General features: G+C 26.9%; 2 protein-coding genes across 4 annotated transcripts in view; both read right to left on the reverse strand.

Annotated features, from left to right (window-relative positions):
• Positions 1–405: 405 nt before the first annotated feature.
• On the reverse strand, positions 406–8504 carry LOC111035290 (DNA polymerase epsilon subunit 2). The gene is made up of 10 exons (XM_022316843.1): positions 8245–8504; positions 6653–6806; positions 6390–6559; positions 6058–6310; positions 5744–5871; positions 5126–5267; positions 3799–4052; positions 3463–3685; positions 3129–3353; positions 406–663 (listed from the first exon to the last, which is right to left on the reverse strand). Exons 1-10 carry the CDS (start codon positions 8313–8315, stop codon positions 502–504), a joined length of 1782 nt encoding a protein of 593 aa, XP_022172535.1. The 5' UTR covers positions 8316–8504; the 3' UTR covers positions 406–501.
• A 2120-nt stretch (positions 8505–10624) lies between these two features.
• The window catches only part of LOC111035275 (adenylosuccinate lyase), a 33487-nt gene continuing 31502 nt past the window's right edge, over positions 10625–12609 (reverse strand). For all 3 annotated transcript variants that reach the window (XM_022316819.1, XM_022316818.1, XM_022316820.1), the window contains 3 exons: positions 12375–12555; positions 10920–11096; positions 10625–10854 (listed from right to left, as the gene is read on the reverse strand). In XM_022316819.1, coding sequence (XP_022172511.1) covers positions 10765–10854; positions 10920–11096; positions 12375–12555 — 448 coding nt within the window. In that variant the 3' untranslated portion in view covers positions 10625–10764. The remainder of the gene's footprint in view (positions 10855–10919; positions 11097–12374; positions 12556–12609) is intronic.

The following is a 12609-nucleotide window of genomic DNA, read 5'->3' on the forward strand; positions in this document are numbered from 1 at the left end:
TCCTATTTTATAATTATTATGTTGCAAAAATAAAATAAATTATGTTTGGTAACATGGTTTTCAGAGCAGTTATTCTAGCTCAAAATACCTTTTGTGAAGGTTATTATGATTATTAAGGTTAGATGCTCAAGCATTTTGTATCTGACTGTATAATTAACAGTTAGGGAGTAAATTCATAATTATTCATTAGGTATTATATTAATGAATAAATACCTACTATTCACTTTATTAATCAATCGTACCCATATCAGTTATAAATTGCTAAACAAGTTAGGTATTTTTGTGAAACTAGTACTATTATTTGAGTGGTAGGTGGTAACATTATTTACTGTACAGATTAATGGGAAATGTTGGGATGTATTTAAACAAATAGAAATTATGAATGGTTAAAAATTACTCGCTTCACAAGCAATACAAAAATATAAATTATTTATTATCATATTCTAGTATTAATATTAATTTATAATCTCAAATATCACTGTTATAACATTAGACAAAACATTAATTCACTTTGCGGCGATTTCCAACTGTTGCTACAGTATCTTCACTCTCCATTAATGTTGTATCTGTGTCATATTCATCGTCTGGTAAATTACTGTCTTCAATTTGGCGTTGGGCTGTTATGTACACTGAAAAAGTATACTTATTTTTGGAAAACGATGACTGAAAAAAAAACATAAAAACATCAGTTTTTGTATATAATTCAAAAATAAAGAACTAATGTTTAAAAGTTCATGCAATTACATTTATTTTTCTCTATTAATAAAACCATTTTTAAATAATATCTTACATTAAATAATCTTCTAAACCACATTATATCAACATTTAAATATAAGTATTAATAATAATTTCTTTTATGAAAATATTACTTGAACTATAGTTTATAAATAATATAAAGAATATCATATTATACATAGCATCAATGTTCCTGTATCATTATTTTGTATGCATACATATTATTTCTACCTTAATGGAAATAAAATCTGTCATTATACATTATGTACAAAGAAATGTATTAGTGCAATTTTCAGAGACGTATATTGGGTGATGTAAATCTAGCACTAGGACTGGCAAGTTAATATTTTGGCATCACCAGTAATTCTTGAAAGTGTACCTATAATTTTCATTTTTAAAAGTCAACATTTATATATTAAACAACATGTACACAATTCTGATCGTCAAATGCTTGGTACATATAAAATAAAATATCCTAAAATAAAAAGAAAATATATACTTCTCATAAGCTGGCAAATGGTGAAACACAATACTAATCAAGTTAAGGACAATTACTGTAATTACCATCTATTTTAAAGTTTTAGATGTCATAATACAGACAATGAAAAATCGATTTGAAGAAAATCTAATGGATATTATAAATACAATCATCTGAAGATATAATACAAATAGTTAGAAATACATATAATGGTAACATCATAAATGACTTAAAGACAGTTAAGAATTTTTAATAGAATGTTTAAACAAAAATATTACAATACTTCAGTATTTGACAAATTGGAAGCAAAAATAAAGTGTATAAAACTAAATGATATTCAAGAAGGTTTTCCATTAAATATTTTTAACAATTCCAAGAAGCACAGCAAGTTGTGAAAGATTATTTTCCTGTATGGAGAGATTAAAAACTTACCTAAGAACGACTAGGGAGCAAGAACAGCCAATAGTTTAGCTATTTTACGATTTCAAAAAATAAATATACATTTCGACCAAGTAATTGATGAATTTGATTCAACGTGCTTAAAAGGAAGAAATATACTTAATTTAAAATACAAAATTAAAATTTTTTTTAAATATTATAATTAAGTTTTTACAAATAAAAAAGTTCAATATTCATCTATGATTTTTGTAAAATAAAATGATTGTAGGAAAAATTTGTTCATAAAGCAGTGACACAAAGGAAGTTGGAGTATTTGTTTGTAAGGAAAAGAAAATTTCTCTGCAACACCAGAAATTAAGGATAATTTAAACTATATCAAATGTCACTAAACTTTAGGCACTCAATATTTCAAAGAATTTTTTTAACCGTAATTTCAAGTCTTTTAAAAATAGAATTTTTTTAAAAGATTATATTATTTTCATTATTTGTATTGTTATTGTTTTAAATTGTTTTAAAAAAATTTCTGGCAACATGCGTTCTTGATTCCTTATTCCAAAGCAGAATATTTTTGGATTATATTAAAAGATAAAAATGATATTTTGGAATAATTTATCACTTTATGAGTAGAGCTCAAATTTTTATGCTCTAAAAGTTAGCAAGATATGCCATATAATAAGTAGTCAAAATCGTGAAAATATGCAAAAAAAATAACTTTAAATTGAATGTAATATTGTAAATAAATTCACAATTTCTATTTGATAATTATTATGACTAGTTTATAAATGTATGGTTTAAAATAATTTAAAACAAATTAAACAACTACTAATTTTAATTATATGTATGTAACTACTAAATAAACAAAAAATCATTTTTAGTTCTATAATTTATAATTTAATATTATTAATATGAATTATCAGAGTGCCTACAAGATGTATTATTTAATTTTTTACTAAAATAGTATTTTATAGGTTTTTAAATTTTTGCTTCAATAAGCAATACATTTATTTGGTCAAAATATGCACAAAAATGTAATAACCATTAAATATACAGCTAGTAATATGAAAAAAAAATCAGGTCAAATAAATAGTATTATTAATTAGTTTTGATGAGCTGGTTGAGACAGTACCCTGAATAATTTTGGTCCACTACTCCGCTCATATAAATTTTAAATACTTATTAATTTTAGTTAATAAACAACTGGTCCAAAATTTGATTTTTATAAATTGAAATACTATAATTTTTTATTTTGGAATATGAACTAAAATAATGTATGTTTATTGTTTTCATTCAAGAGTAAAAACTTTGAAAAATGATAACAATAAAAAAATTTTTTTATTTTTTTCTAAAAATGTTGTTTTGTAACAAATTAAAACTATGTAAAAAAAATATTTTCAAAACAGTTACTGTTTTCTAATGTAATGAGTGTCTCACATTAAATGGATCACCCTGTACAACAACTATTAAAAATATAAATTATAAAAATCTAAGTTATAGTTAAAATTACATTAATACTTACGGGATTGAAAAATATGCAACCTGAAGATGATGATATTTTTGAGCCAGAACTATTAGAATCATTTGAATTTACGGTACTGTACTCTGGGGCGTTGGCATCTGCTATGCACACAACATCAGGCATTGGGTACAAACTCAAGGAATGTGATGCAAGTGGCCAGTATGTGGGACACACATCCAAAGGAACAGTAATTAGATGTGACTGGCTTTCCAAAGTTTTTATATACTGTAATGACCAATGTACACGTGAGTTATCGTAAAACATACAGCAAAGTCCACAAATTAAAATGCATAAAAGTAAATTCAAACATAATGTACTATTTAAGGTTACTTACATTTTTAATGATGTCATCATCAGACTCTGTTACTGTAGTGGTTTTTTTCCGGTCCATTGATCCATGTCTGATATCATAGTTAGCAGTTTTTTTCATTAGACCGTCAGCTCGTATAATGTGTATCTGTTGTGTACAATATTGCATACGACACGGATTTGTGGTAAATATACATCGTGGTACTAGGCGGCGAAATTCTTCAGTTAAGAACTCAGGTATTAAAGGTCTAAATAAAAAAGTTCAATTTCAAAAGCTAAGAAATACAATTTAAACATTATAATATATGTTTATTGAAACATTTAAAATATATTAAAACTTTAATATGAAAATATTTAGTACCTAGGCAAGATACTCGCACCTGCAGCACCACTGTAACGATCTCCAGGACCAGATAACAACACAAACATAGTGTGTTTGCAAAGTCCAGGTGTATTATCATGTAAAAAATGTCCCAGTTGAGTTAAATGAGTTTTCAATTCCTGAGCATATGCATGTGAGGGGATACGACAAGACAAGTAGTCACCCATCATCACTATGGCCACTGGAGCAAGATCATTGAAAGAACTTAACAGTGTATGAAATTTTCTCAGAACCTGTAAAAAAAAAATACTGATAAGTTGAAATTAATGTACTACTATATTTCTCATATTTTATAAAAATTCTAACTTAGAATTTTATAAGGTGAAAATATTTTAATACAATTTTTTTTACAAAATATTATATTTAACCTATCGAAATATGAATTTCACTAGAACATTCTACTAATTTTATTTAGTAAATTGGAGGCACACAAAAACAATACAATATATTATTATTTAATGACAGAAAACAATAGGAAACAAATTAATATTTAATACTAAGCCATTAAGGTTTAATTGATCAGTCCATTTCTAGCTTTAAAGGAAGCAAGAAAATATGGCAGGACCTTTGAGGAATGTCAAGTTCTAATTTAGATTCCACCAGACAACCTGAGTATTATAAGTTATAACTTAATAGGAATAATTATTTACTATAATTTCTTTGACTCACAAATGAAAAGAATCATAACTTCAAAGCTACTAGAATCTAATATTCATGTAAGACTTTAGGAAAAGCATTTATGTACATAAATGCTATGAATTTAAGAAATTTATGTTAGACACGTTCAAGCAGGATACTTTGAAGTAAAATATTAATCAAAAATAACGGTACAATACTATACAAGAAATGGCATGGTGGCATCAATCTAAACATCAATGGGCAATTTAAATTTGTTTAAAATGATGATAATAATATACTCTGTATAAATAATACCAACTTCATATTTGAAAGCACTGGTACGACTAGTTCATTGAAATAATTGAGCAATGTGCAACTAGTTCATTGAAATAATTGAGCAATGTGCAACTAGGACAAAACCTTTGATGTCATTCATATCTTGACAATTTGCATGGATAAATTTCAACTTCATATAAAAATGTAAGGAACTAGAGAAAGAATTCTACTAGAGACTATAAGTAAATCCAGTTACCTAACCTGAAGGGTCACCAGATTTTAAAATAAGAATAACTGAACAGAGTTCGTAATTCCATAAATAACAACATTAAAGTATTTACATATTATTGTGAATAATATTTAATACTTATCAGTCTTACTGTACATTACAAAACGTTGAAGTCTTACTAACCTTTGGATCATCCAAAAAAACATCGGATACAAATACAATCATTCGGTTTTTACGCTTTTCATATTCCAACAATTTTGGATTACATGATTTTAAGTTGAGATCATTGTTGTCACTAAAGTTGTTTGATTCACCAAAATAGATTCTGAAAAAAAAAACAATTAAAATAACATACTTACATAATATCATTGCTTATAAATACTATTATAACACCATTGTAATTATAAAATCTGTTTTTAATTACATCTAATATGTGTCCACAATCACCCCATTTCACAGATCACTCTGAACAAAATTCAACTTTGAAAAAATGTGTGAACTTAAAATATGATCTACATGATTATTTTTATGCCATATTATTTCAATAAACTTAAAGAACATGGTTTATTCTTTCCTTTATTTTAGAAACAATATGTTGAGGTCAATTTTTTAAAAACAATCAAATCTGTCCAGAGTCAGCGTATTTTACAGTATCTTAAGTTATTATATTAATAAAACATAAATAATATACTGAATATTTAGTAGTATTGGTAGTTCAATTTTAGTTAGATTAAAGTGTTATAGACAATATAACTAGATTATAGATTATACCTATATAATATTATATAACATTTTTCTCACTTGCTAATTTCTGCACGTTCACTTGGTGGTAAAGCCATATTAGTGACAAAAAATACTCGGCGATCACTACAATAACGACCTTCTGCCAATACACAACAATTCTCAGTGAAATAGCCTCTTTGGAAATCGTATACAAGGTTAAGGAAATTATTTAAAAATACTTGTGTTGTCAACTATTAATAAATAATATTGGAATAGAACTTTTAGATTTAAAATTAATGATTTAATTGTACAATATTAATTATTTTTTTTTACTATTACTAAAAATGTAACAAAATTAAGATATTGTTTACTGTCTTGGCTTAAAAGGATATTGTTGCAGAAATATCAAGGGGTATAGCTCCAGTGGGGTCTTCTAAATAATGTCGACCTCCTTCTTTCAATTGTACTAAAACACCCAGCAGGAGTATTGAATCACTTTTGGAACTGAGATCAAATTTTTTGCAGGCTCCTGAACTTAAAAGATAATCAACATCACGTATTTTATCACCGATTGTCAATGGTTGATTGAGTGTGCCATCAGCTGTAGTCTTTATTCTAGCCATGCGTTGTCTAATGACAGTATATCTATGAAAATATAAAATAATCAAATAAATAAATACTAGGAAATATACATCAATAGATAAAAAAATATATAACTGCTTACCTGTCAACATACTGGGAGATTTTTGATTGGGCATCACCAAACATGGATGTTTCTGATTTTATTCTTTGAAACTTTTTTGTTGTTGGGCAATACCTATAGCGAGGTAACTTATAAGCAGGAGTCACATGTAATATGTCTTCATCATTAAGGATTTGTAAATTACAGCAGAACTATAAAAACCATGATATAGATACATGTTAAATAAGATGATAGGTAATACTTAATTTGGAAATATAAATTATAATTGATAATCTTAAACTCACCTTCAGAGCCTTGCTTAGTAACTCGTATGTTACTATGTTTCCATCATTCGTATTCGAAACACGTACATAATCCACAATTTTGTCTAACCATTGATCACGATCTTCACTCGATTCTAATGGTTCTAACTGTTGTACTAAATATGCACATGCTCTCCTGAAAAAAAAAATACATTTAAACAAAAAATAGTTTGTTTACATTAGGTGGGTCCATCGATTGACAGTGACCCATTGAAAACTTTATCTGACTCTCCCACGACATGAAATTAATATTTTCATGGTAAATTAAATTTTCATTGGTTTTAATTGAATTTTTGGAACAATTCTAGTTTAGCGCCCACGCAAATTTTTGAGTTTTTTTTTCCAAACCCTAGGTAAATCAACGTTTTAAAAATGATGGTGCAAAAAAAAATTGGCGGAAATCAATAGTTTTTAAGTTACAGCTGATTAAAATCATTCCATCAAAGACAACTTCTCGATGAAAAGATGCCCAATCAACAGCGGATTGTGGAGCTATATCTGTTTGATTTTTAATAAAAGTAAGAGACATATTCTCCGTTCATAGATCTGAAAACATAACGATACGATAAATCGACAAGTGTGATTTTTCGAAGAACGTGTCTTTCCTTATTGACTGTTTAAAATCACAATTAACCATTTTTTTATTATTTTTAGAAGACCTTTCTCTGCACCTCCAAACAAATCCATCAGTATAATCTGCATGCGGGCACAATTTAGCAAAATGACAATTTTTACATTTAAAGCTATTGTTTTTGGCAATTAGACCCCACAATTGAAGTTGTTCAACAACTGGCATTGACAACGGACCGTCTTCATTACACTCAAATAATTTAAATAATTTAACAACAGACCACATTATTAAATGAAGAAAAAACTTAAGAATTTCTTTTAGTACGTGTTACGTTAACTGAGTAAGAAACAGCTATGAACCAAAAATAAAAAGGTATTATATTTTATCTATAGTTGAAAACATAATATCTCTATATCTTAAACCATTTAAAAATTTAAATACATTTGTACAATCTTTAACGAAAATCAGTCACAATTCACATAGCCTAAATATGTTATCGCCATATTGAGTCATTTAACACAACATAGAACATTTACAAAATTTACAAGTGCTATAACTCAAAAAGTAAATTCGACCGCTCAATTCTGATTGCACCATATGAAATATGATCATTTAGCATATTTAGAAAACTGCGTAGGTGCTAAACTAGATTTATACCGATTTTTTTATTTTGATTTACTTTCTTTGGATAATCAAATACAGTAAAACATCTAAATACCGGATACTCTCGGTCACTAAAATTGTCTCTGGTATTTGATAATATTAAATGGTTTAGTTTGTAGTTTGTTTCCAAAAAACGTCCAAGATTTGGAGGTGTCCATTAGGGAAGTTACATTCAATTTTGATGGCATCCAAAACATTCTAAACTCCTAGTGGTCCTCTAAAAATATGAACTTATAATCCCTAGTCTATAATTTAATTGTACAAAATATGTACAATAAGAGAAACGCCATAAGCGATCGAAGTGAACGTTCCAATGCACATACACTAATTGTGTACTTACTCTTGAACCGTAAAACCATTGAGTGAGAATGTGCTGACAATGAACTTGCGTAATTTTGTAGTTTCACTCATTTTGTGCTCGAAAATCGAAAATCGAAAATCAATATTAATTTAAGCACAAATAAATACAAATAACAAGTCAAAAAGATTAGAAAAAACTATCCCTAAAACCGTACACTGTACAGGAGTCAGGACTCAGGAGCTCTCAGCTTGAAGCTGACAGCTTCTATATTAATTTAATCGTATTCGACAACTGACAACGTCAAGTGACAACTGATAAAAAATTAAAATACAAATGTTTTATCATAATTTGGCGGGAAATCATGGTCGTTGTTATCATCGTCTTGATGTTTTAGGTTAGGATATTATCATAAAAAACAGAAGAAGGATAAATGATAATGTAATATCTTACTCCCAACTTTTAAGTTTTAAGCCCGGTCGACGGTCGGACGGTCGTCCGTCGGTCAGATTCACGATTATATTATTATATTATTATATTATTATATATTATATATCTTAAATCGTGGTCGGATTGGACCGTGCACATAGATAATAGACCGGTGCATTCTAGTTTCAAGTTAGATTTTTTCTGATTTTAGGTAGAATGTAGATTTGTGTATAAGTATAATAAAGATGTCTATATTATGTCTATGGGTAAATTAAGAGTTCATTAGGAGCTTTGTTGGTACATATTACTTGCTATAAGACTATTAAAACTATTAAAAAAGTCCTCAGTAGCATTATACTGAGGGTTGACTAAAAATAAAAATTGTCTTATACCCCAAAAATACAATATTACCAATACTTCTATTATATATATATATATATAAATTATATAATATATGTATGCCACAATACCGAAGCTTAAAATAATAATAAATAATATATGTGAGGGAAGTATAATTTAACATATGCGGTTATATTTTCTTGTCAGCCATGATAACTAAGGTTACAATAATAATTATAGAAAAAAATAAATGTAAAAAATTGTTATTTTAAAACATAAAGATAAGGTATAAGACCATTTTTAAATAGTACATATACAATATTTATTTTATTTCTAATGTATAATTTGTAAAATAAATTAGTTATACTTAGTTAATCCCCAATATAATGCTACTGGGGATTTTTTTCCTAGTGAGCGGATTTCTTTTCCGCAATTCTTCAAATTCAACAGTTGTTTTTTTTAAATATTTATTAAATATTATCCTTCTAACCTACTATTCAATACCTATTGCATATGTTGGTAATTTCACTTTAAATTATCATTTAATCATTAGGTACACAGTTTTAAAGGAATTTTCATTTCAGTAGTACCTAGGTAGCACTATCCAGTAGCCTTCATAAGGTACAGGTGTAGAGGACAACAATTATCAGACTATACTATAGATATAGTTTATACAATGGGAGGTCACTTAAATTCATTTGGGTTGAAAGTTATTAATCGGGTAGTTTAACCTTCACTAAAAATTTTAATATTGATTAGAGTTAAACATTATTAGGATTTTATTAAGAAATCAATAATCACTTATTTCTTCGATTTTAAACAAATTGTGTGATTATAATTAAATGTTAATGATGTACGACTAACTTTAATTTCTAATAAGTAATGAATGAAACAATACTATGAAAAAGTAAAAACATATTATGTTTAAATTCTTAAATTTACATACATTTTAAGACTAAATTTAATGTTTGATTAGGGCATCTGGGCATATAACTTTTAAGTTATTATGTGTCATCTATAATATTTAAGGCTGTTAAAAGATGGTCGTTTTTTTATGCATTTAGACGAATAAGCAGAAAAAAGAAATAAATACTTCCAGAAATTCAATATTAGTGTTGAAAAAATATTTGAATTTGATCGCTTCTTGTCTATTTTGTAGGAATTAATTTTTTTTATACTACTTAATTAATACAACCAATCAAACATCTATATTCTTCATAAACTAGAAAAGAGAATAAAGAATTAAAATATGTTTTTTGGGACCTGTTGAACATTTTTTGGTTGCAAAATATAGTGGTGTGTGACAGCGCGTATATTTTTGCAGATTTCTAAGAATCTTTAGTTTCATAAAGTGTTTGGGCAGCTCAAGCACACTAATGATCAGTCACTACATATAACATATTCTAACACAAACAAAATATTTAGATATATAATATTGCCTAAATCTGACCCCTTAAAAATGATTTGCTTTCAACTGCCTTAGACAGAAATAATATATTATTTATATATTCTAAAAATATTTGATTAAATTTTAAATTGATTTTGCTCAATGAAACTTGATACGATTTTCATATGACCTTTAAATGTACAAGAGAATTTAAACATAATGTCTTCAATTTAATGACAATTTAAAGGAGGGGAGAAATGAAAAATATTTCCTTAAATATATTCAATTATATTATGAAAACAAAAGGCTATCATTTATCAGAAAATCCACTAATTTTAAGTGAATAAACATTTTAAATTCTAATTTTTGATGAAGATTATTATTAGGTATATAAAAAGCATTTTGATTTAGATATCCAGTTTTGTAGCTGTAGTTTTGATCTTGGAAATGTATTTGCTGACCACGGGCTGTACTTCTTCTCTTAGAAAATGTTCCACCTTTAAATAATTAATCGTGTTATTAAAGTTCAAATAAACATCAAATTTGTTGATTTAATATTTACCTGATCAGGTGCAGACCCGACAAAAGTAGATGGATCTAAAAGATGAGGTAACTGATCTAATATTGGTGCAAAATATGGATCTTTCACAATTCTGTCCAAAAGATCATTGTCTTTACCTTCTAGGCGGACTGTACTGGCTGCCTCTAGTGATAAAACTCTTATTTTCTCATGGCACACCTGAAATTTGCTTTTGGTTAATTATACAATTTTATACAATAGAAAAGTTTTATTTAGATTGTAATATCAACATTTTTATTGTCTAATTCTATTATTAATATAAATATACCAATAAACAATTAAAATATATATAATTTTTTAAAAGTAATTATTAATTACTTGTGTTGTAAGTAATTCTACAAATCATATTTTTTTTCAGAATTGTTGAAATTAACTAATGTCTGTTCACTAAGACTTAAGAGACCAGGACCACACATGAATGACGAAAATGTGGTCGATTCCATCAACAATTTTTCTCCTCTACATCATTATTTGATATACATAATTAAAATGAATTGCCACCTCCATCATATGGACTGCAATAACTACAATACTGATACTGTATAACTTGACACCAATCTAGAGCAATAGATGGTAAGTAGGCAAGCTGATAGGAATTATGAGTTTTCATTCACGCACAGTTCTGGTCTCTTTGTGTACAGACAATAGACATGTATTCTCTAATGATTCAGAGTACTTGGATAGATATTTTAAAAACATGTGTCAATATAAATATTACATGCCTAATTATAAAGCATATTTGAATACAGTAGTGGATTTATAAGAGTTCAATTATTTAGTCATATAATATAGATTAAATATTACATAATACACTAACTTTTCAGGAATCTGACTAAACATAGTTATGAAAAATATTTAAATATTAAATACTATATATTATGTATACATATTTTTGTGACTTTGATGTAGTATATGACCTATCATATTATTTATTAAAGTACCCAACATTAAAGTATTATAATTTATAACACATTTTTGTTTATTATAAAAAAAAAATTTTTAAGTGGGTTATTTATGTTTGAGACAGAGGTGGATTAGTTGAACAGCCTTCCCACGCATTAAAAGAAATTAAACTAATAAACTACAATTTCTTCACAGTGAATAATATAAATTATATCATACAAATTTAAAAACATAGCTTACATTATAATTCATGTACGGTTGTATAAAAGTATTCAAGTAGGTATGTAATACAATAAAATGCCAAAGAGTGCATAGTAATAGATTGACATAGTTATCTGTACTCTTATATTTTTTATTAATTCAACAAAAAATATCCTTCCAATTTTACATTTTATTTATTGGCAATAGAAACCAATTTTTAAAATGAAATTGATATCTATGATGTGATAACTATAATTTAAGTAGTAATTAAAATTGGTTAATGATTGGGTCAAAACCAAAAATATTAATGTTTGTGTAGTGGCTGATATTTACTTGTCTATCTCCTCCAACTTTGACCATTGCAATAATTATGTTTTCTGTCGCCATAAAGGGTAAAACTTTCTCAATATTTCTTGATATCACTTTAGGAAATACAGATAACCCTTCAAGGATATTTTGCAATGTCAGCATTATACTGTCTGCAGCCAAAAATGCTTCTGATAAACACAATCGCCTAAAATGCCAAACATATTATTAGAATGTTTTTCAAAAATAATTGTGGTACAAA

Source organism: Myzus persicae, unplaced genomic scaffold (genome assembly GCF_001856785.1).
Source record: "Myzus persicae strain clone G006 unplaced genomic scaffold, MPER_G0061.0, whole genome shotgun sequence".
NCBI lineage: Eukaryota > Metazoa > Arthropoda > Insecta > Hemiptera > Aphididae > Myzus > Myzus persicae.